We start from the raw sequence: 26309 nt of genomic DNA on the forward strand, positions 1-26309 counted from the left end.
TTGTCGAGACTTTAATGTTTATTTGTTATTTTTTTTTTGTTAAGTAAAACAATATTTTTCAAAATTTTCCATAGATTTGTTGAAAATATTTTTAGATCTTAAAAAAATAAGTGTTAATGATATTTTGTATTATTTTAATTATTTATTTAAAAAGAATGGAACAAAAAAACTTTGTTATGATCAAAGGGCATCATTTTAGAATGTGCTTTAGGCGCCAGATGAGTTTGGGCCGGCCCTGTATGAAGTATTAAGTATTGATGATTGTTTGTTTTTTAAGATTCACAAGTTTTTCTAATATTTAGGTGCAACCTTCAAAGCCTTCGCTTGCTTGCACTCTTTTTCTCTCCAATATCTCGATCGCTCGTTTTGTTTAATTATTCAACTCTAAATTTCTAACTACGTACAGTCGTTCAATTCCGAGTCCGAGATAATGAATCAGAGAAAAAATGTAGATCTTCCGGAGGATTTGTTAGTGGAAATACTCTCTGGGTTCCGACGCTATCGCTGGCTCGAATCCGATCTACATCCAAAGGTTGGAACGCTCTGGTCAAAGATGAATTACTTTCGAAGAAACACTCTGCTCCAAGGCAATCTTTGGCTATCATGTTGATTGATTTTAGGGTTTATTTAGTGAGCATCAATCTCCTTGGAACTCAAGAAAACGACGTTGCTCCATCTAGAAAGCTTACACGTCAATTTAGCCTAAAAGATCCTCTTTCTGATTCTTCGGAAGAAGTTGATATACGCAACATCTTTCACTGTAACGCTTATTATTATGTACCACCCAGGACGATAGACTTGTGGTTTGGAATCCGGTTTCAGGGGAAATCAAGTGGATTCAACCTAGAAAGTCCTACTATAAAACTGATCACTTTGCTCTTGGTTACGATAGCAAATCCTCTTGCTATAAAATCATAAGGATGGATCGATTTGTCCGTGGTGACCTATTTCAAACTGCTAACGAAATCTATGATTTTACCTCTAACTCCTGGAGTGTTGTTGGTGTGACTACCGTCTGGTTCATAGCTTGGAGTCACTGTCGTGGTGTGTCTGTGAGCGAAAATACTTACTGGCTTGCTCATAGTCGACACCGGCCACCTAATACCAGTCTGTCTAATACCTTAATAAGTTTTGATTTTTCCACAGTGAGATTCCAAACTCACTATCTTCCTCATGACTCTGTTGTGGCTTTATCACTTGTTAGTGAGAACCAACTTTGTCTACTAGGCGTCAATCCATTAGAAATATGGATAGCATCTAAGATTGAGAGCACCGAAGTCATGTCATGGATCAAGTTCCTAACAGCCAAACCGGATTATGCGTTTTCTCCCTGGATGAGTTTCATGGTCGACGAGCAGAGCAAAGTTTTAGTGTGCTACGATAACGAGATGGTCCCCAACAACTTCTTGCACATTGTGTCAGAGGATAGATACATCCAAGTGAATTTTCATGGTTCGAAAACATCTTGTTCATTTCTTCTCAGTTATGTGCCGTCTTTGGTTCAAATTCAACAAGGTAAGTACGTAGTTTTTGGAGTACCAGAGCCCTACTAGGGGTTTATAATTTTCACGCTAATTTTAAGTCACTATCTATCCAACTCTTTATATTCTGTAAGATGTATGTCTTGCTAATTTTTTATACTCTATACCAAGCATATATCATCAAAATAGTTCTGGTTTCTTTTATGTCAACACCATGACTAGTGACAACACTTACTACGTTAATATATAATCCTAAACATCTGTCACCTTAGCTTTTGTTTCAGGTTACTTTGTTTTTTCATATGAGCTTTAGATTCGTGTACTTTGTTTTATGTTGCTTGTCCCATCTACAGTTTATCAAAAACGGAAGTTTGGGAATGGTACCTCAAGTATCTACGGGTTTGTAAAATCTAATAACGGTATTGAATATTGATAGTAACTAACTGAAATTTTAATCTCAAAAGAAAAATGTAAACTTAAAAGAAAAAAATTTTACGCTAGGGTAAAAGACCAACTACTTGGACATCGACTGACTTTTGTTTTAACTCAAAGATGCATACTTGGAACTTTGACACCAAAGAGCTAAACACGATAATTCTGTAAACCAGAAAATTAAAGGTATCAAGAACCGAATAATCTGATACATTCAGTCCTAGGGTAAGTTATAGACTTATCGTAGACCTATAGCTAGGCTGTAGCTAAGGCTTGACTAGGTGAACTCCTTCAAGTAGATCCATTGTTTCTTTGCTTAACAATTTGGTTGATACATTGTTTGATTACTGAGTCTTGTCTTTCCTCTTTCCTTTTGACTCATTTGACTAATTTCTAATATCATTGCATACAATCGTGTTTTATTTTATTAAATTTGGAAGTTACCTGTGTGGAGAAACAGATAGTTACTTATGCTGGGATTCTTTGTCTACATAGAAACAGAATCACAATCTCTTCTTCAATCTAACATCAAAAGGAGTCTTCCAAAATTTTCTGCTTCCTTAACTCCAAAAATCCTCAAACATAATATAGAAAATAGTTTACCATACAATATTACAATGGATGTCTCATTTAGAACTTGTTTAACTTTTTTTTTCTTAGCTGGTCTCACCTCATGATTCTATTCATGAGAATATTAAATCACTTGTTATTGACAATGTCCACCATAATACTAACATGCAAAGATTGTACATATTATATGAGCTGATTCAATAGAGGGATAATGCAGTAGCTGTAGTGAAAGAAGCCAATCTTCCTCCAGTGTTGACCCTTACTTAAAACAGATAAAAATGAAGACAAAGAAGAGGAAAGAAGAGGAAAGAAGAGGAAAGAAGAGGAAAGAAGAAGAAGAAGAGAAGGAGAAGCTGAAAAAATGAAGACAAAGAAGAGGAAAGAAGAAGAAAGAATGAGAAGCTGAAAAAATGAAGACAAAGAAGAGGAAAGAAGAAGACGAGAAGGAGAAGTACATGAATGCTGAAATTGAAGGTACCTTACAAAATAAGGTAATAGGGTGTGTAATCACTTTTGGCGTTGTTTGTTGTGCTATGATACCTATTATCATAGCAAAAAAAAATTCATTTCCTTAATGAGGAAGACATTGCATGGCTCATTAGCATGTAATTTGGTACGGATCAGAAATCTTGAAAAAATCAAGTACTTATAATTAATTCTGTTTTTAATGAATATCATAAAATTTTATGATTTTCTTTTCTAGGTAAGATATGCGTCAAGTTGCAAGTCACCAAAATGTCCTTTGAATATCCCATCGAAACAACCTTCCACACTTTTGATCGCATCAATACATTCTTTAGGATTTAAGCCTTGAAGGTTCTACTCAATTCTTACATCTGTTTCCTCATTTTCGCTGATTCAAAAATCCTCAAACATAATATAGAAAATATTTTACTATAGAATTTTACAAAGGATGTCTCTTTTAGAATCCTCGACTATTTGAGATATTATAGTTTTACCTCTTCCTTGTGAGCCAAGAAGCCTGTTCTAGATTAAAAGGCTTTAAAAAAGCAGAGTAATATAATAAGAAAAAACTTCAAAAACAGATTGTCTTGTATCAAAAAGTTAAGTTACGGTTGAAGGTAGGATGAACAAATCGCCAGGTCTCGATGGCTATACATCGGAGTTCTTTAAAACAGCATGGAGTACAGTGGGCAAGGACTTCACAGTTGCAGTTCAATCTTTTTTTATTAAAGGTTTTCTTTCTAAATGGGTGAATACGACCATATTGGCCCTTATTCCGAAGAAGAACGATGCCACAGAGATGAAAGATTACCGCCCTATCTCTTGTTGTAATGTGATTTACAAAGTGATTTCTAAAATCATTGCGAATCGATTAAAAGTTATCTTTTGTTGGCTACGGAACTTGTAAAAGATTATCACAAGACTGATGTATCTCCAAGATGTGCCATGGAAATTGATATTTAAAAGGCTTTCGACTCCGTGCAGTGGTTCTTCTTATTGAACACGTTGGTGCTTTGAACTTCCTGGCAAAATTCATCCGTCGGATCGAGCTGTGTATTTCAACGGCTTCCTTCTCAGTTCAGATTAATGGCAAATTAGCCCCTTTTTTTAAGAGTGACAGAAGGTTACGACAGGGTTGCTCGTTATCTCCGTATCTCTTTGTGCTAAGTATGAAGGTTACGACAGGGTTGCTTCTTGACAAGGCAGCACATGATCAAAATTTTGGATTTCATCCTTCGTGTAAGAATCTGGACCTTAGTCAATTGTGTTTTGCTGATGACTTGATGGTCTTTACTGATGGTAGATTGAGATCGATGGAAGGAGTCATAGATGTTTTTGATGAGTTTGTGAAAGTTTCAGGAGTGAAAATAAGCTTGGAGAAATCCATAGTGTTTATGGCTGGAGTTTCAGACGAAGCAAGAGCTGTAATTGCTGAGAGGTTTCCATTCAAAACCGGATCACTGCCTGTTCGTTACTTGGGGTTACCATTAACTACCAAAAGGCTGACAAGTGCTGACTGTTTACCTCTGCTGGAAAAGATACGATCGCGGATAAGTTCATGGAGAGCTCAGTTCTTGTTCTTCGCTGGCCGTCTGCAGCTCATTCGGTCAGTTATTGTTAGTCTAACGAACTTTTGGTTGGCGGCATTCTGCTTACCCAAAGAATGCATAGTGGAGATTGAGAAATTATGCTCGCTTTCCTCTGGTCAGGCCTAGAGTTGAATCCGAGGAAAGCAAAAGTGGCTTGGGTGGACGTTGCAAACTGAAAGAAGAGGGTTGGATTAGGTATTCGACCAATTGGAGAAGTGAATAAGGTCTGCTGCTTAAAACTCATTTGGCGAATCATTAATCCACAAGCTTCTCTTTGGGCCAGATGGGTCCAGATGTACTTGCTACACCACAAATCCTTTTGGTCCATAAGAGAGAACTTTTCTTCTGAGTCCTGGATATGGAGGAAGCTTTTGAAATATAGAGCACTGGCAAATGATTTTCATCGGATTGAAGTGGGTAGTGGCTTCACGACGTAATTTTGGTTCGAGAATAGTTCCCGACGATATTACGATATTACGATGATTTCTCTGGGTTGGTAATTTTATTACGATTTTACGACGAATCCTATTTTACGACGATTGTTTTACGACGATTTTCCATTCGTCGCTAATTCGACGTAAATGCCTTTTTACGTCGATTTTACGTCGATATCTGCCGACGTAAAACCCGATCTTTCTTGTAGTGGGTCGCTTGATTGACATCACTGGCAAAAATGGCATTATTGGCTTGGGAACACAGCTTTCATGAGACAGTGGGTGCTGTTCTGAACTCACACCGTCGGAAAAATCACATAGTTGGGTTGTATAATGAGATTGAATTGGCCAACTAGAACTTGCGTTGAACGCAGGGAACAGAGGATGATAAGTGGCTGTGGAAGAGTAAGAATGATAAATTCAAACACTCTTTCTCTTCGCAATATACATGGTATAATGTCAGAAATGTGCATCCAAGACTGGAAAGGTATAAAGGAGTTTGGTTCTCTGCTGCAACTCCTAAATACTCATTCCTAGTGTGGCTTGCAATTCAAAACCGGTTATCAACAAAATATAGAATGGTGGGATGGAACAATGCGATCAACATGGAGTGTGTACTCTGCAGAGATCCATTGGAAACCTGTAACCACCTATTCTTTTCATGTCGTTTTCCAAAGAGATCTGGTCAAAGTTGGTGAGTAAGCTACTTGGGAGTCGATTCACGGCGGATTGGAACGCCATTGTTCATCTCCTCTCGGACTCATCTCTGCAATCTACTCCTCTGTTTTTGCTGTGATATGCATTTCAGGCAGTGGTGCATAATCTTTGAAGGGAGAAGAATAGGAGATGTCATGGAGAGCACCCTTCCACCTCACACCACCTAACTCGGCTTATAGACAAGAATGTCAGAAATCGAATTTCTTCTCTCAGGCATCTGGGCTCAACTAAGTTTGAAGACGGGCTCCAATGGTGGTTCGCCACCAGCTGAAAATTCTTTTAATTATGTAACCTAGATTTAGCTGTATTTTCTTTCAAAACACAGAGGCATTCATTGTAAAAAGGTTTTTTTTGATATATAAATTTCATTATATTCTTCAAAAAAAAAAGGTAGGATGAAAAGAGGGTAAATAACAGAATATGTATTTAGCTAAATGTATGCTGAGGATATGGGAATTATTTCTAACTATCCAGAAGAAAACATGAATTTTGTGGCTTGCTCTAAAAATTTTGGAAAGCAAAGCCTCTAAATGGAAAGGTGAGTAGGTGACTTGCCTTAGAGGATGCAGAAAAGCCCTACATCCGGAAATTAGACAATCATCTTTAAATATATTTTTTGGATAATTATCTTAAACCCAAAATGCCCTAAACCTGCTTTTTTTATCCTGAAGATAGATTTTTCTATTATTCATAAAACACGAAGTACAACAACTACAAGTAGATATGATGTTTCGTTATTATGTTAGTTGCATGGCATTGTTAACGCGTATTTCACCGCTAGACATAATAATCGTATTCAAAACAATTAAGATTGTACTTTTTTTAGTTTCAAAAGAACCATCCTATACTCTTGTGAATGACTAGATTTTGCGCTCACACATGAGTATTTTTGTTAATAAAAATTATATGTAATTAATTATATTTATTAAGATATAAATTTTCTATATTAATATTTTAATAATATATTACAAATATTATGGTGTTAATCGAATAATTTTTATGTAAATTTTGAGAATTTGACGTTTGTGTTTTAAATATATATACAATATGTCATATTTCAAAAAAATATTATTTGGCCAACACTTATAATTTTAATATATCCAAATCAACTAAATTTTTTACAAATTAATCAAAAAGTACTTTCTAAACATAAAATTAACATGAAGATAAAATTTTATACATTCATTTTTTAAAATCATGAAGATAATTGTTTTTCATCATTTTCAGTTTTATTCCAATTATATATGTGTTCTTTAAAAACAATAAAAAATAATAAAATTTAATATTTAATATTTTTCTTCTCTTGTTTAATTGATACAATTTTTATTTTGTTATATTAATTTTAAAAACAAACTAATAAATAAATATTTTCTTTGAGATTAATAACAACTTTAAATTTGAAACCAAAATAATAGTTAAATATATCTTTGTCAACTAGTTGTAAACGTTTGAATAATTTTTCAATAATTATACGTCATCTCTTCCAATAAGAATGCATTTTTTATTTATCATATTCATTTTTATTCTTGTAATATCTTTTTTTCATTGAATAGATCATATTTATTTATTTTAATAATTTTTGTATGATTATATTTAATTTCATCACATTCATTCTTATTTCTTCTAATTATAATTAAGTAGGCAAAGCTGATACAATTTGATTAGGAATATAAATAACAAATTAAACAACTCAAAACTAAAAACTTTTACATTAATCTATTGCAATTCCAAGTTGAATATACACAATGCAATTTTTCTATCATTTTTGCGTAATATATTACATGAGATTATGTGGAAATATATTTTGCATATGTGAAAAAAAATTTAAATTAATACAAATCATAGTTATTAGTTAAAATTCTACGTGAAAAACCTTAAAATGAAGTAACCTAAACTTGTATAAGTAGCATATATTTTTATAGATAATAAATTAAATTTTTATTTAAGCAGTGATACTGAAAATTTTAATATCATGTTGTTTTTTTTTGTTTATAGAGATTTCGTTATTCTTTAATTTATTTTCTTAACCATAATAATAGAATTATGAAACTTTGTTAAATTTACAATTTTGATATACACAAATAAAATTTAATTTTTAAATTCTGATGTGGATGCCTTGAAAATAATATAGCTTTAACTGTTATTAACAATAAAATAATTTTAATTAACAATTTTTCTTATATTGTTTTGTATTAGTAATGTAATTTTATAATTTATAAACTTTTTAATTTTAGTTATGGATGTACACTAATAAATTTGACTTTTGAAATCTTATGTGGATGCCTTTAAAAGCATATAGCTTTAATTTTTATTTTTCTATAAATATATGTTTTTGTTTATAATATAATTTTAAAATTTGGAAATTTTTATAATTTTAAATATTGATGTAGACCAATAAAATTGAAATTTTAAATCGTATGTGGACATTCTTAGAGGCATATAGCTTTAACTTTTTTAATAATAGATTTAGAAATCAAAGCTGGAATATCCCACACGAGACAAATGATTTTGGTCACTGCTCCTTGTTTTGAGGCTTACCGAATGTATTCGGATGCTATTTGGTCAGACTAATTGTTACCTTTGTGGTTAACGTTAGGTTGTTAAAACCCCATCAGATTCCATTTTATTTCATAAATCTTCCTCGGATACCTCAATCTTTGTCTTAATGACGGAACCTCTTTCTTTATTTTTAGTGCTTTGTTTTTTAAAAGTGTCATAATTTTGGTCTCTCCTCCTTGTTTTGAGGTTTACCGTTCGGATGTTGCTTGGTCAGCTAACTGTTACCTTTTCGGTTAAGGTTATGTTGTTAAAACTCCATCTGATGCCACGTTATTTCAAAAAAAAATTTCTCGGATACCTCAGTCTCCTTCGTCTTAATGATGAAACCTCTTTCTCTATTTTAAGTGCTTCGTTTTTCAAAAGTGTCAAATATCAATCACTTGACATGTTTCTCAGATTGCTTGAAATTTATCATTTTTTCTCAAATTCGGTGGCCAAGCTTTGAAGATTTTATGGTCTCTTTTTCAATATTAAAGGAGCTTGTAATATATCTTCTTTCATTCTAATTAAACATATAGTTTAATCAAGTTGGTTCTTTTACATTGTAATGACTCAATTTTTAGTGAAATCTAACTCTATTTTTTGTTTTTTTTAATTTGAAATGGTTGCACACACAGAAAAAAAAACTTAAATTTATTATAATTATGTGATAAAAATTTGGATGCTAATGTAAAAGTTTTTAAATATGTGTGTATACATATGATTTAAATTTAAAATTTCCTTTTAAATATGATTTATTTTAGTTTTTTATTCTTAATATAAAGTTTTTATATAATTTCTTTATCTTTAATAATTTTTAAAAATAATAATCGAATTAGGAAACTTTTTAATTTTCAATGTTGAGGTGGACCAATAAAAAATTATACAGAATTTCTTTATCCAGCAATAATATTCGAATTTGTAAACTTTTTTAATTTATTTATTCAACAATAATATAATATTAGAATTTGTAAATTTTTCTTAATTTTGAATGCTGATGTGGACCAATAAAATTAATCTTTTTAATCTTACGTGGACACCCTTAAGAACATTTAGCTTCAACTTTTATTAGAATTTACCAGCTCAGACTAGGGTACCGGATAAGTATCCTTAATCGGGTCAGGTCATGATGGGACAGGCCGATCGTAGGGTCCACCAGTGTCCTACCCTGAACCTGCTATCTTCAACTGTATCTGCCAGACCATAGGCAAAGTGATCCAAATTTCAGAGTGATGTTACTCTCGTATGAGGTCAGCACTTGATGTGGCGGTTCATGCGCTGAGTGGTTCCTTAGAATAACTTCAAGGTAACAAAGTTGATTTAATTGATTTTTTTGGTTTACTATCCTTCAACAATATTCCAGTTTTGAGCTAGCTGAAGTAGTATCTACTGATTACCAAAATGGGTGGATGCCTATAGGGAATCAAAATAATTTATATTTCATTGTCGATCCAAGAGATTGATTTGATAAGTCCGGATTCAAGGGTCTAAGGGAGCTATGGATTCGACTCCTGGAGTCCCTTCTTCTTTGTCTTTCTTTTTACGTTTACCTATTCTAAGAGCATTTGCAGCAGTGGGAGTCTAAGAGAGTCTCTCACCATTAAAAAAAAAAAAGAAAAAAAAAAGAGGAGAAAGAGTGAGATGATTCTCTCATTTGAGAGACTTTGAGAGACTTAATATATCTAGCTGCAAACTTCAAAGCCTTGAAAAAAGAAAAAACTCTGTCGCTTTCTTGCTCTGGTTTCTCCCTATCTCTCGCTCGCTCATTTTGTTACACAACCCTAAATTATAGATACAGTTGGCTTCCGAGTCCACCATGATGAATAAGAGAAATACGGTAGATCTGTCGAAGAATTTGTTAGTGGAAATACTCTCTAGGGTTCCGGCGATATCTCTGGCACAATTCCGATCTATATCCAAAGGATGGAACGCTCTGGTCAAAGATGAAATACTTTCGAAGAAGCACTCTGCTCTAAGGCAATCTCTGGCTATCATGTTGATTAATTTTAGGGTTTATTTAGTGAGTGTTGATTTCCGTGGGACTCAAGAAAACAATGTTGCTCCATCTAGAAAGCTTACAAGACAATTTAGCCTAAAAGATCCACTTTCTGATTCTTCAGAAGAAGTTGATATATGCAACGTCTTTCACTGTGACGGCTTATTGTTATTAATCACTAAGGGCGGTCAATTTCTGGTTTGTAATCCGGTTTCAGGGGAAACCAAGTGGATCCAACCTAGAAAACCCTAAAAAAAAATATGATATCTTTTCTCTTAGTTAAGATAGCAAATCGTCTTGTTACAAAATCATAAAGATGGATCGATTTGTCGGTGGTAGTGATGCTGGTGTATTTCTTACTGATTATGAAATCTATGACTTTACCTCTAACTCAATCTATGACTTTACCTCTAATTCAATCTATGACTTTACCTCTAACTCCTGGAGTGTTGTTGCTGTGACTACCAAGTGGTACGTACCATAGAGTCGGAGGTGTGGCGTGTCTGTGAAAGGGAATACTTACTGGCTTGCTAGTTGGCTTGCTGTAGTCGACACAGGCTATCTTATCCTCTATTAAGTTTTGATTTTTCAACAGGCAGATTTCAAACTCACTCTCTTCTTCCTCATTCTCTTCTTTACTCTGATGCAGCTTTATCAGTGATTCGAGAGGATAAACTTTGTCTACCAAGCGTCAATCCGTTAAACTTTGATTGAGAGTACCGGATCATTGCATGGAGCAAGTTCCTAACCCCCAAATCCAATTTTGGGTTATCTCACTGGATAAGTTTCTTGGTCGACAAGCCGAACAAAGTTTTAGTGTATTACGATAACATGGTCAACATGGTCCCTAACAACATCTTGCACATTGTGGGAGAGGATAGACACATTCAAGTGGATATTCATGGTTCAATAAGATCTTTTTTTTTTTTTTCATTTCTTCTCAGTTATGTTCCGACTTTGGTTCAAATCCAAGTATGTATTTAATTAGTTCTTGGAGTACCAGAGGTCCAGAGCGGCAGAGACCTAGGGATTTATAATTGTCAAACTAAATTTTATGCCATGACATTTTATAAGATGTAGGTCTTGCTAATTTACATAACTTTGTGTCTTCCAAACGATTTCAAGTTTTTTATTGTCTTTGGGTGTAGTGTTAATGTTGGTTTCCATAGTAGCATTATCATCAAAATATTTCTGGTTTCTCTTATGTGAACACCATGACCAGTGACCCTAATAAAGACTTGGACAACCTTAGTTTTTGTTTCACGTTGAAGTTCGTGGCCTTATTTTTGGGAGTGGTTTGTAAAATCTAATAAGATGGTATTGATAGGAATTAGCTACCTACAAAATTGTAATCTCAAAAGGAAAATGTTAAACATAAAATAAGATTTTACGCGAGGGTAAAAGACCAAATACTTAGGACATCGACTGACTTTTTTAACTCAAAGATGCATACTTTGGAACTTTGAATGTTGTAACCCAACATGTTGTGTTTATATGCCAAAGTCATTCGTAAAGCCAACTTTAAAAACTCTCACTTGCTCACATTTCCATTGGTGCAAGATCTTGATCACCTGAACCACCTTGTTCGGCAGGTGCAACAGCACCGATCTCGGCCTCTCCAGCATTATCCTCCTCATCCTCGGGAACCTTCTCAAATGTATCAATCACCTTTTGTATGCTTTCCTGGTCCAAGAAATGGAACGGTTCATCGACTCCTAGAACAGAAACCGTGCAAAGCGAGCTCTTCAGTGTTTCCCCTTGCAGAGTCTCTCTTATGGCCAAAATCGCATCTTTTATCAGCTCTTCTCTTGATGATTCTTTGAAATTTTCGAATCTTCTTTCCAGATAAGTTTTTGCAGCTTGTGAACGAGACCCGATAGCAAACGCTTGATATTCAAAGTAGTTTCCGCTAGGGCAGTTGTAGTAGAGGTGGGCTCCTGACTCGTCCAATCCACCTACCAGCAATCCCACACCATAAGGCCGTTTCCATGACCATTGGGTACATACCTGCTCAAGGACAAGTATGAAGAGGGTAAATACAAGACGAACAAATGGGTTCACGATAACAGAGCTTTTTCCAAAGTACATGATTGATATATGCAAAAATCAATTGAAAATGTCAATATAGCAGCTAACTAAATGTTTGACAGACATTGAAATAAGTGAGATGTGTAGCAAGCAAAGCATCCTGAAGATGTGAATAAGTCATCTAATTTCAGAACACACATCGTTAGACGGCAAAATTAGTGCACATGTAACACAAAGGTTCCATGGCAATTGTAAAACAACATCTTACTTGATAAATGGTTCATCAGGCAAGTTAAGAGAGTGTGTGAGCTAATGCAAATTTATACAAATCAAGAAGAGAAAAACAAAGACGTACATGCATTCTTGGCTGCGCAGAGTAAAACAACTTACTTTATCAAGCTCAGAGAACAAACGATGCAAACAGAACAAGTACAACACATTCTTATACAGTTTTAAGCCATTCTCTTGCTATAGGTTGAATCTTTATATGCGGATTAAGCAGCTGGAACAAAGTTTCTTGTAAGATAAAATCCCAGAGGCTAAAACTAGCAAGAGAATTGGAAATAATTAAACAACTCTAGAAGCTCTAATTCCTAATCATCACAAACTTGGTCGCAAAATCGTATAACTATTTCCAATAAACACATACACTAATTTTGACCACATTGCTTAGCAAAGCATAAACTTTATATGCCGATTAAGCAGCTGAAACAAAGTTTCTGGTAACAGAACTGGAGATGATTAACAACTCAAGAAGCTCTAATTCCTAATCATCACTAAATTGATCGCAGAACAAGATCCTTACTTGTAATAACACATACACTTCTCACTGATAATTTTGACCACATTGGTTAGCAAAACATAAAATTTTACTTCAATTTCAGAAACGCTTCGAAACTGTCAAATTTCGAACCTGTATGAATCTAAAGGTCGTCTCAATTATACCCATATAGCGAAATTGTGCGAATTTTAGGTTAATTATAATCAAGGTATGATCTCAATTTTACGAAATCGAAAGTGAAGAGAAGAGTGAGAGAGTAAACCTGGGCCTTATCGGCGAGACGGACGACGAGACGGCCAACGGGAAGAGGAGACTCGTAGGTGAAAGAGTGATTAATGGACTCAGATCTCATGTAACGAGAGAGAACACGACCATCGGCGGTGAGACCAGCGATTGCGACGCCGATATGGTCATCGACTTTGAAGATCTTCCTCTGATGAGAAGAGAGCTCCGATTGAGCTTTATTGACGCAAGCAAGGACGACATGGGAGCGAGATCTGAGTCCGATTGCGGCGGAGCCTTGCTTGACGGCTTCCATGGCGTACTCAACTTGGAAAAGACGACCCGTGGGACTCCATGTAGTCACGTCTGTGTCGTACTGGTTCCTGAACATCTTAGCTTCTTCTTCTTCGTCTTCGTCGTCAAAGGGTTAATACTTTATACGAAGAAGAAGAAAGACAAAAAAAAAATTAAGAAAAAATTCGTTTGGTTCAAGCTACGGATGATTTTCTTTTCGAAGAAGTAAATGGGCTTATAAATCTGTAAAATTGGACTTATTGCTTGAAGATGTTATTGTTAGATAGTAATGCATATGCTAGATAGTAATTATGCTTTTGAATATTTTATTAGTCTTATCTTATCTTATATATATTAATAAAAAGTTGAAGCTAAATGTTAAGATTTAAAAGTTTAATTTTATTGGTCCATCAGCATTTAAAGTTAAGAAAAATTTACAATTTTTAATAGCGTCCATATAGGATTTAAAATTTTAATTCTATTGGTCCACATCAACATTTAAAAATAAAGAAAATTTACAATTTTTAATATTATTGTTGAATAAGGAAATTAAGAAAGTTTACAAATTGTAATATAAATAAAAAATTCTGTATAATTTTTTATTGGTCCACTTCAACATTGAAAATTAAAAAGTTTACAAATTCTATTATTGTTATTTAAAAAATAAAGAAAATTTACAATTTTTAATACCGTCCACATATGATTTAAATTTTCAATTCTATTGGTCCATATCAACATTCAAAAATAAGGAAAATTTATAATTTTTAATATTATTGTTGAATAAGGAAATTAAAAAAATTTACAAATTGTAATATTATTGCTAAATAAAGAAATTCTGTATAATTTTTTATTGGTCCACTTCTACTTTGAAAATTAAAAAGTTTACAAATTCTATTATTGTTTTAAAAAAATTATTAAAGATAAATAAATTATATATAATTTATATTAATAATGAAAAACTAAAATAAATAATATTAAAATAGGAAAATTTTAAATTTAAATTAGATGTATACACATATTTAAAGACTCTTGCATTAACATCCAATTTTTTGTCACATATAACAATTTTGAAAAAAATAATTCTGTGTGTGTAACCGTATAAAAAAAAAAATAGAGTTAAGTTTCACTAAAAAATGAGTCATTACAACATAAAAGAACCAACTTGACTACTATATGTTTAACTATTAGCTAGATTACAAAAAATATATTGAAAAGAGATATAAACAAAGCCACTACAAGACGCTTTAATATTGAAAAAAAGACCGTAAAATCTCCAAAGCTTGGCCACCAAATTTGAGAAGAATGATAAATTCTAAGCAATCCGAAAAACATGTCAAGTGATTGATACTCGACATTTTTGAAAAACGAAGCACATAAAATAGAGAAAGAAGTTCAATTATTAAGACGAATGAGATTGATGTATCCAATTTTTGAAATAACATGACATCTGATAGGGTTTTAACAACATAATTTTAAACCACAAAGGTAACAATTAGCTGGCCAAACAGCATCCGAATACATTCGGTAAGCCTCAAAACAAGGAGGCTTCTAAATCCTATTATAAGAAAAGTTAAAGCTATATGCCTCTAAGAATATCCACATAAGATTTAAAGTTCAATTCTATTGGTCTACATCAATATTTAAAATTAATTTTTTTTAAAATTCTATTGTTAACAAAAAATTATATTTATAAAAAAATAAAAGTTGAAGCTATATGCATCTAATGACATCCACATAAAATTTAAAATGTCAATTTTATTAGTTTACATCAATAACTAAAATTAAAAAAAAAAATTAAAATATAAAATTCCATTGTTAATACAAAACAATATAAGAAAAAATTGTTTACTAAAATTCTTAATAACATTTAAAGGTATATTATTTTCAATATTAAAGTAGGAAAATAGGAAAATCTTGAATTGAAATTAGATGTATGCACACATATTTAGGGGCTCTTACATTAGTTTTTTTTAAATAACACATATATAATTAAAATAAAAGTAAAAATGATAAAAAAACCATTTTTTCTTCTTAATTTAAAGAAGTAAATGTATAATATTTTATCATCATGTCAATACTATGTTTAAAAAGTAGCATTTGATTAATTTGTAAAAATTTTAATTAGTTTGAGTATATTAACTTATAAGTGTTTGATAAAATAACACATTTTTGAAATATGACATATATAGATTCAAAACAAAATCGTTAAAATATCACAGTTTACATTAAAATTACTATATTAACATCATAATATTTTTAATATATTATCAAAATACTAATATATAAAATTTATATCATAATAAATATAATCTTTTATCAACAAAATACCCACGCATAGCGTGGGTGCAAAATCTAGTTACTTATAAGAGAGGTATATTATTTATAAGAGAAGTATATTACTTATAAGAGAAGTAATTTCATTGGCTACTCCCTATAAATAGTGTTACTTCCTTTATAATATGAAGTGAACGCAGATAGTAAAACTTCTTCTTCTCATTCCACTAAACTCTCTCTCATATTATATAATATATTCAACACGTTATCAGCGTGATCGACTCGTAATTCATTCATATATTTGGAGGTAAGATTTTATTTATGTTTAGTCGATCTAAACTTTATATATTGTTTACGAAAACAGAAATATATGCTATGCTTTCTTTGTTTATATATTATGGAAAAATAGGCTTTGCCTTCTCCGTTTACGTATTGTTTCGGGATGACAGGCTCTGCCTTCCCCGAATCAATGATTTAAATTTATGTTTAATTTATTTTTAAGTTTACGGGATGATAGGCTATGCCTTTCCCGAACCGATCGTTATGGTAGGCTATGCCTTCACGATCATATGATCATATGGTAGACTATGTCTCCTCAGATCATAATTATGGAGTTGAAGGTTAAACCTCCTCCGTGTTTATATTTATGGAGTGGTAGGTTATACCTCCTCCTCATTTGATTTATGTAAATTTATTTATGGAGTAGTAGGTTATGCCTCCTCCTTATTTAATTTATGTTTATATGTTTAAATTTATTTATGGAGTAGAAGGTTAATCCTCCTCCTAATCTATATTTATGGAGTGATAGATTAAACCTCCTTCATGGCTACAAAATATTGGAGTGGAAGGTTAAACCTCCTCCATGATTACAAAATTTCAGAGATGATTTAAACCTCCTCCATGATCAGAAAATGATGGAGTGGAAGGTTAGTCCTTCTCCGTATTTATATTTGTGGAGTGGAAGATAAAATCTCCTCCCTACTAATATTATGGAGTAGAAGGCTAAGCCTCCTCCTTGATCATATATTTATAGAATATAATGGTTAAACTTCTTCTGTGATCATAAAATTATGGAGTTGATGGTTTAATCCTCCTCCTTAATCAAATTTTATGGAGTGGAAGGTTAACTCTTCTCCATGAACACAAAATGATGGAGTGGAAGGTTATGCCTCCTCCTTATTTTATAGTAGGCTTGACGTCGTCAAAATCTATAGAAGCTATACCAGGTATGTTATTATTATGAATTAATATGTTTAACTATCTGATATATTTTATCGATTATAATATGGGTTAAAGACATCAAAATATGTTTTTAAAATTAAAAACTTTCGGAAGAGCTAAAAAGCTCTAAAAACTAAAGGCTCTAGAAGAGCTAATTTTTTTTGAAATTTCCGGAAAAGCTAAAAAAAACTCTGTAAGAACTAGAAGCTCCGGAAGAGCTAAAAGCCCCGTAAGAGCTAAAAGCTCCGGAAGAGCTAAAAGCCCCGTAAGAGCTAGAAGCTCTGGAATAGTTAAAAGCCCCGTAAGAGCTAAAAGCTCCAGAAGAGCTAAAAGCTTCCAGAAGAGCTAGAAGCTCTGTAAGAGAAAAATGCTTTACAAAAGCACACGATGGTGACATGCATATATGTGATAATAAATAAAAAAAAGATGGCAATGGTATATACCATAGTAAACCTGAAGTTTACTAATTGAATAAACCCGGTTAAGCCATCCCGGTAGTTCCAATGATATAAGATCATTGATAATATATAATACATGTTGAAAAACCAAAAACTTTTTCAACTATTGCATGTCATAAAGAAAGAAAAACAAAATGAAGCCATCATGAAAAGCATACATGGATAGATCACCATATCTTTTGGTTTAAAGCTCATCGAATATAAAGTTGGTCATAGAGTGGGATTCAATTCGAGATGGATAAAACTTGAAAGTGTCGTCATCTCGAGGGGGAGAATTAAAGAATCCCACATCAAGTGTAAGCTGAACATCCAGAAGATTATGTTCACACTCGAAATGAGCTTAAAATAAAGCAAATCCAAGAGATTGCAAAACCAATTACGGTGATCTCCATGTGGTGACATAAAATATGCAGTATGACATATAGAAAACAGCTGATGGATCCTCATATGAACCTGAAGTTCATATTGAGTGAAAAAACAAAATCTCATATCCTAGCTGAGCTCCACTAAAAATAGATGTCCATGAAGGACGGTCTATTTGCGTCTATAACACGTAAGAAAAATGTGATAGACTACTTTGGTTCCAAATCCTCAAAAGAAAAGGAGGAAAAGAGGATTAATCTCCTGAAGAGATTATTGACATGGTTAATGATATAATCAGGTACCTGAATGAAATCGATGATAAGATATCTCGATTCACCATGTCATTATAAAAAGTGGAACCAAAGATTAACCTCTAGAGGATTTAATCCCTAAAAGATTATATTGGAATTCTGTTCCCGTGAACACTACTCGATTGAAATAAAGAATGATGATCATCAAAACTCCTGAAGAGTTTTCTCGAGTAGTATAAATAAAGGGATTATTCCAGAGGTGATATCTTGAACCGGTAACTGGAGATATGTTTACGGCATGTTTTGCCAATTGCCACTTTGATGAAAATGAATTTCCTGCGTTGAGGGGGAGGATCTTGAGAATCACCAAAAGATAACACAAAAGTGTATATAAACTTTGGCTTATCTCGATCCTCCTACCAATAAATGTGAGGTAGAGTTCATAAAATCATACATTTGCAAAGGTTGGTAAACCAGTTACTTGATGCGTTCACAGATACGAGAAGAGTGATAAAATCATATATCCCCGCTGTTAATGCTCCATCAAAAATAAATGTTCCGGAACTAGTTATTGATGGGAATAAAGCAAATGAACCGCGGGTTCAGTTAAAGCGCGGGAGGCCGATGGGCTCAAAGGATAAAAATCCTCGAAAGAAAAAGAAATTGGGAGAAGGTTCTAGAAGAACCGAATAAAGAAAAATGTCTTGAAGACATTGGTGAAAAGGTTATAGAAGAACCATATAAAGATATATGCCCTGAAGACATACATGAAGAGGTTCCAGAAGAACCAATTAAAGAAGTTCGTCTCGAAAACGAACATGATACTGAAAAGTATGAGATTTCCATTAACTTCGCCCAAAGTGGAACATTATGGGCTAGAAGCGAGATAAATGATACAAATGGAATATTCTCCTTTTCGGTATCTAAAGAAATTGAAAATAAAAATGATGATTTAGACCCAAGGTCCGTGTCAGAATGTCAGAAAAGGTCTGACTGGGAGAAATGGCAGATTGCCATGAAAAATGAATTAATCTCCCTGAATAAAAGAAATGTCTTTGGACCTATAGTCATTACACCAGAAGATGTAATGCCAGTCGGGTGCAAATGGGTATTTGTGAGAAAAAGAAATGAAAAAAACGAGGTCACAAGATATAAAGCCCGACTTGTGGCACAAGGTTTTTCTCAAAGACCGGGAATTGATTACGAAGATACATATTCTCCGGTCATGGATGCAATCACATTCAGGTACTTAATGAGCCTAACGGCATCTAAAAATCTAGAAATGTACCTTATGGATGTTGTGACTTCATATCTATATGGATCACTTGATAATGATATATATATGAAAATTCCAGAGGGAGTAAAGATCCCAGAAGGATCAAAGATGCCTGAAGCATCTAAAGACATATGTTCGGTCAAATTACAGCGATCACTTTACGGATTAAAACAATCTGGATGCATGTGGTATAATCGCTTAAGTGAATATTTGTTGAGTAAAGGATACATCAACAATGCGATATGTCCTTGCGTATTTATTAAGAAATCCTCATCAGGATTTGTGATCATTGCTGTATATGTTGATGACCTGAACATAATCAGAACTCAAAAGGAGATTGATGATGCACGAACTCACATGAAAGAAGAGTTCGAAATGAAAGATCTTGGAAAGACAAAATTTTGTCTAGGGCTCCAGATTGAGCATTTCCAAGATGGAATATTTGTGCATCAATCAAATTACACCAAAAGGGTGTTAAAACGCTTTAAAATGGATAAAGCAACTCCTTTGAGTACTCCAATGGTCAATAGATCACTTGATATTAACAAGGATCCATTTCGACCTTGTGAAGATAGCGAAAATGTATTAGGTCCTGAAGTACCTTATATGAGTGCTATCGGTGGGCTTATGTATCTTGCAAATTGTACTCGACCAGATATAGCCTTTGCTACTAATCTACTTGCAAGATACAGCTCATCTCCTACGCGCAGACATTGGAATGGGATAAAATATATTTTTCGTTATCTCCAAGGTACGATTGATCTGGGTTTATTTTATCATAGAAACCCCGAAGTTGGTCTAGTTGGTTTTGCAGATGCAGGATATTTATCAGATCCGCATAAAGTTCGATCGCAAACTGGATATGTTTTCACAATTGGTGGAACGGCGATCTCATGGCGTTCTCAAAAACAAACTTTGGTCGCCACTTTTTCAAATTATGCGGAAATCATTGCTCTTCATGAAGCATGTAGAGAATGCATATGGCTCAAATCCATGACTCAACATATACAAGGTGCAAGTGGAATAGTCATCGATACGGAACCAACAAAAGTATTTGAAGATAATGCTGCATGTGTCGCTCAACTAAAAGAAGGCTATATCAAGAGTGACAGAACGAAACATATTCCTCCAAGATTTTTCTCTTATACGCAAGAGCTCGAGAAGAATCAAGAAGTTGATATCCAATATGTTCGTTCATGTGAAAATGTGGCGGACCTCTTTACAAAGGCGCTTCCTACTACAGTATTCAGAAAGCATATTCAAAGTATCGGAATGCGTCATTTGCGGGATTTATGAAGAGAACGTTATTCCATCATTTCAACGGGAGATTACGTTACTATACTCTTTTTCCCTTGTCATGGTTTTTATCCTATTGGGTTGTTCCATGATAAGGTTTTTAATGAGGTAGTACGTAATACATTAACGATGATGAATAATTAAAAGGGAGTGTTAGATAGTAATGGATATGTTAGATAGTAATTATCTATTTGAATATTTTATTAATTACTTATAAGAGAAGTATATTACTTATAAGAGAAGTAACTTCATTTGCTACTCCCTATAAATAGTGTTACTTCTTTTGTAATATGAAGTGAACGCAGATAGTAAAACTTCTTCTTCTCATTCCACTAAACTCTCTCTCATATTATATAATATATTCAACAGTTATGTGGTTGCGAAAATCTATAGTCAGAAATTTATATATATTTTTAGGGAAGAGATTTAAAAAGATGTGTTTTGCCCAAAAAAAAAAGATTTAAAAAGATGTGTCAGATTTGTCTATAAATCGATCGAGTATAAATATGTATCGAAGAAATTGGACTTTTTATTGAATTAATCAGAGATGAATACATGATTTCTTGAAAAGAAAGAATACAAAAAAATAACTGTAATTTTAGGGTTTTTTTTAAAGAAAATATATGTTCTTCGTATACTTGCGAACTTTTTTTATAGTTCTCTTTGGAATTCTAACTACCGCCGCGTATCTCTGCCCACTTCGTGTTATTCCGTTTGATCTCCGTAACGATTCCGAATTGTTAGAGAAATATCTTTAATTTTGACCGGATATGTGTTAGAAATATGAAAATATTCCATTATTCTTATGTTAATATCTTGAATATATTCTAGATGTTGGTGTAAAATACACCTCTTGTAACTATATATACTTTACCTTATTGTCAATAATAATCAAGCAATTCCATTCTATTCTAAGTTTTGGCAGAATCAATGTTTTCAGATGATTCTTCTGTTGACACTTTGTTTTGCGCCCAAAAAAAAAAAAGAAAAAGTCAGGGAAGAAGAAGCTTATGCATAAGCTGATGAAGATCTTACACGGTAAAGACACTCAAGAGCGTATGAAGAGAGCTGATTCATCGCAACCTTGCAGCTCAAGCACAGGTGTTCATTCGATTCCTAGGCAGCTTTGGTCAACGCATTCAGTGGACTTGCAAATGTTTATGCGTGGCAAAGACTAGGAGGAAGAATTCAAGGACAGCATTGGGATGCTGCGTCGTAGGAGCAAAACAGCAGATTCTTCCATCAATGAAGAAGAACACTATTTGGAATCAGATCAAAACAGGAAGAAAGAGCTGATTTAAATTCGCAGAGGCGCTAAGGAAATCTCGTTCTACAAAGAAGCTGCATAAGAAATCTGTGTCGTTTTATTTCTAAGAGGTTGTAAACTACTTGTACTGTAACACTAAACTACTTGTACTGTAACACACATTGCCAAAACTTGTATATATGTGTGTGTGTGTATAGATATAGCTCAGAGTTGTAAATTTGTGAAGCACACATAAGAGAAATTAAAATCACAAACACGCATTGCATCTCTCTATTCTAGGCTCAAATGACAAAAAAGCTACAGCCATTTTAAGGTGTCAAAGTTGCAGAACTGTTGTTTATTTCATAGCCAAAAAGGCAAATATTTATAGGTACAAGAGTTACAGAAAAGGTAATAAATAACATACACATGTGGCAAGATGTAAACATGAGAAATATACACCAGTATAAGGCTCTGCTTTTGGTTTCTGTATATATTTTATCTGATTTTTAGTTTGAATAGAATTTTACACGCCATAAAACATAGGAAAAAATATTGCGTAGTAGAGTAACAAGATAGGAGATGATTCATTAAAGAAGATGGTCAAACTTGCTCGAGAGTGTTTCCTTCAAGCTCATATATATAGATGATGAGATCATTATGTAATGGGCAGGACATGGACTCCAATTTTATGAAGCGTGGTACTTGCGTTTCCATGGAATCCGACAATCTTGTGATTTTGCTTTTCGAGTATGAAACTTGAGCCTTCTTCGGTTCCAAAGGTTGGAGAGGTTTGCTTATTGGTCTTAAACCTAAGCATGCCTATAACTTCAGATTTACCTTTATAATAACCTTCATGTACTACATCGTAAGTACCCTCAACTGATATCAGATATTCCTCCGGAGAGTCCTTCAACTCAAACTGCAAAAACAAGAAAATCCCTAGTTAATAGGTTAATCAAGAACATAATAATTTACAAGATATCTGAATTAATCACCTCGTCAACTCCAAGTAATGTCTTGCCCCCATGATGATCTCCAAGCACCAATCGATCATCCCTGTCGTAAAGGAATTTGACGAATGCGATACCGAACTCGTTGTATCCAATGTATATAAATCTGATGCCATCAGAAACGCCATCGTCCCAAGAAGCTCCTCCATCACCACCTCTTGCATCTAGTTTCTCTGCACCAGTAGCAGGAGGCATCGGACGAAAATAGGCTCCAAGCGAATAAATGGGACCAGACACCCGTCCATATAAACCAACAAGGGCACAACCTTTGCTCTCAAGCACGAATTTACTATTAGTCTCTCTTCCAAATGTTGGAGACGTTCTCTTTTGAAAGTAACCGATGAAACCCATTCAAAATGTTTTGAGTACTTAAATGTTTTGTACAAAGTTCCCTCCACAGATGTGATGACTTCATTTGGATAGTCGACCTCAAACTGCAATTAAAAAAAAAATCATCCAAGTTATAGTTAACGCTTACATATTTGTGGTCGATGAATATTTATAGTTGTAAGAATCATGACCTCCTCATCTTGTCCACTAAGCGTCATTACTTTGGCCGCTTTGTCGTAGTTTAACATGAGACGAGAAAAAGAACCATAATCCGGGAGAATAAAATAACTAAGGTACACCTTTCTTACGCCCTCAAAGGTACCATTATCCCAAAGTTCACCTTTGCTATTATTACCTATGGATTCCAATTTAATAATAGGGAGGGTCGTGAAATATGCTCCAAGAGAGTTTAGATTTTTTTCAGCAGATCCATGAAATCCAATGATCTTCTTCCCATAGCATGCTAGTCTAAACTTTTTACCCGTGTCGTATCCCATTAAATCTGAAGTTTGGATGTTACTTTTGAATTGAATTCCTTGAATGACCCCGGACTGGCTATTGTCGTAGTAACCCTCAACAGATACCAAATATTCATTTTTAAGATGGTTCAACTCAAACTGAAAAAAAAAAAAAAATTATAAACGACGTTAACAATGATATGCTCATGAAATCATATGTAGAGGTTAACATTTTCATAGATATACATACCGTCTGCGTGAAACCTGCACCTGTGCCACCATGGGGTTGCCCATATATCTGCTGTCCATCTTTGACATAATCAAACTTGATGTATTGTATACCTTCAGGACCACCTCGTAAATAGATTTTGGTAATACCTTCATGGTCTGCTCCATCGTCCCACTCCTTGCCTCCATATCCCCCATTCGCATCCAATCTAGTAGGAGAAATCCATGTAAAGTATGCTCCAAGAGAGGTGAGTGCCTTTGAATTATAATAAGATCCGTGAAATCTGATGATCTTCTTTCCATCGACCGCTAACGAAAACTTAGTGCAATCTTCTTCAAATCCTATTAGTTCAGAAATCCTCATGTTGGTTATGAATTGAAGTCCTTGAATCACTTTATCCTTGTAGGAACGCTCAACAGATACATCCTTGTAGTAACCCTCAACAGATACAAGTTGTTCATCTTTTAGATGGTTAATCTCAAACTGCAAATTTTTTAAAAATAAAATTTAGACTAAAAATACAATAATATCCACATTAGCACTACAGAGAGAGGGAGTTTAGTTAGTGTTTGCCCCAAAAAGGGAGTTTAATTAGTATTTTCCAACTTGTACCGTGTGAGTGAAACCTTGATGGTTTATACTAGCCAATAATGATCCATATGTAAGTTGACCATCCTTGATATAGTCGAATCCAATGAACTTTATGCCTTCAGAGTCACCTATTACACTTATCTTTGCAATATCACCATGATCAGATCCGTAATCCCACATAGTTGCATGTTTGCTTTCCGGATTCTTTAGCCCTTGTGCTTCTAATCGTTGCGTCATGAATCTTCATAAATGGATGGGTATTGTGTTTCTCAGTAATTATTTGCATATTAAGTTTAGAATGATTCTTAAGACTTTGGAGAGAGAGAGAGAGAGATGACCTGTAATGGTGGATGATATGGATGATAGAGAGAGTGAGCTGGTGAACAAATATTGTTATGGTGAACTTTAAACTAATCCATGAAGGTGTCTTTTATACACAAGTTTTGGTTATATTATACCCGCGACTTCGATAGTCTTTTTAATAAAACACAATCTTGCAAGTAGCACAGTGTCTATTTTTTAAATCTAGAATTATAAACAACTAGGAGAGAACCCATGCATATGCGCGGATCTTGTTTTAATTTTTACTTTAAATATTACATTTTTAAAATTTGTATTGAATTTTATGTTTAATATCAATATTTTTGCATTTAAAATAATTATATTTTATTTGATTTCTTTTTAATGATATATTATTTATAATCTCTTCTACATCAGTTGTGCCATTAGTCTAATTTTTCTCCCAAGATAATAAAGTTTTTATTATCTTGGGAGAAAAATTAGACTAAAAATCCACTGTTTTAATTTTTATATGAAAATGTAATAGTTCACTTGAAAATATACGTTAAATATTAGAGAAAAATATTTATTTGTTCTTCGATCTTTATATTTTTTTTATTCTTGTAAATCTTACTAATATAATATTTGTTAACTTTCTCAATTTACTATTATAAATTTTGTTGGTTATATATATATATATATTTATTCCATTTTTTTATTTAAAAAAATATGTATGACATTTTTATGTGGACATCATTCTTTTTACTATTATTTTTTTAATAATTTTTCTCTTTATTGATTTATTAAATATTATATGTGTTTTATAATTTTATTAGTTGGAGTTTTATATAAGATTATTTGAAACTTTTTAACAAATTCAATCTAATCTAACATAACTAAATATTAATATATATATATTAGAATTGTGCATTTAAAAAGTTTTGTATTATATAATATTTATAAATTTTTATCCGACTAAAAAAAATATTTATAAATTTTTATAGATTTAAATTTAATTTTAATATCATTCTAATATATATATATATTATTTACTTATATTCTTTAATGTGTTCATTTATTTATAATCTTTAATATATTTGCTTTAAATTTGATTAATTAATATTTTTATTAATATTTTTAATGGATATGTGTCACTCTCTCCATTGCTGATATGTCATTCAGCTGGAGAGAGTTGATTGTCTTTTATATATAAAATATTCGCTGAAAAGACTTCATTTAGTCTTTTAATAATGTTTTAGAGCAATCAAACCTGCAAGTAAAGCTGTAATTATTATCCCGTATCCAATCCGAGATCCAATCGGAATCCACCGAGATCTGCTTGATCTGCTCAATTCGATATTTGAGAAGATCGAATCCGGATCCAAATAGTAAAATCTTATATCAATTAAAACCGGATCTAGATCCTGATAGTTAAATTATAAGGATTCGGATATCCATATTTAAATTTCTAATATCT

The 26309-nt window shown here is 33.1% G+C and overlaps 2 protein-coding genes and 2 pseudogenes across 2 annotated transcripts; 2 read left to right on the forward strand and 2 right to left on the reverse strand.

The window, feature by feature from the left end:
- Positions 1-430: 430 nt before the first annotated feature.
- Positions 431-4760, forward strand: LOC18010749 (annotated as a pseudogene).
- Positions 4761-10042: 5282 nt separating this feature from the next.
- On the forward strand, positions 10043-10706 carry LOC18010745 (putative F-box protein At3g21130). Its single transcript, XM_024150780.1, is given in 2 exon segments — positions 10043-10465; positions 10467-10706. Coding segments are annotated over 2 exon segments (663 nt in total).
- Positions 10707-11620: 914 nt separating this feature from the next.
- LOC18010746 (proteasome subunit alpha type-1-B) lies at positions 11621-13748 on the reverse strand. The gene is made up of 2 exons (XM_006393544.2): positions 13294-13748; positions 11621-12229 (listed from the first exon to the last, which is right to left on the reverse strand). Exons 1-2 carry the CDS (start codon positions 13642-13644, stop codon positions 11762-11764), a joined length of 819 nt encoding a protein of 272 aa, XP_006393606.1. The 5' UTR covers positions 13645-13748; the 3' UTR covers positions 11621-11761.
- An 8542-nt stretch (positions 13749-22290) lies between these two features.
- Positions 22291-25007, reverse strand: LOC18010739 (annotated as a pseudogene).
- Between the last annotated feature and the right edge of the window lie 1302 nt (positions 25008-26309).

This window comes from Eutrema salsugineum, unplaced genomic scaffold, assembly GCF_000478725.1.
Source record: "Eutrema salsugineum unplaced genomic scaffold, Eutsalg1_0 scaffold_7, whole genome shotgun sequence".
NCBI classification, from domain to species: domain Eukaryota; kingdom Viridiplantae; phylum Streptophyta; class Magnoliopsida; order Brassicales; family Brassicaceae; genus Eutrema; species Eutrema salsugineum.

Excerpts from the sequence above, each read along its gene's own strand:
- LOC18010746 (XM_006393544.2), bottom strand. The coding sequence starts at position 13,644 with ATGTTCAGGAACCAGTACGACACAGACGTGACTACATGGAGTCCCACG. Across the intron at positions 12,230-13,293 it reads GTCTCGCCGATAAGGCCCAG|GTATGTACCCAATGGTCATG; the intron begins GTTTACTCTCTC and ends GTCCTTGAGCAG.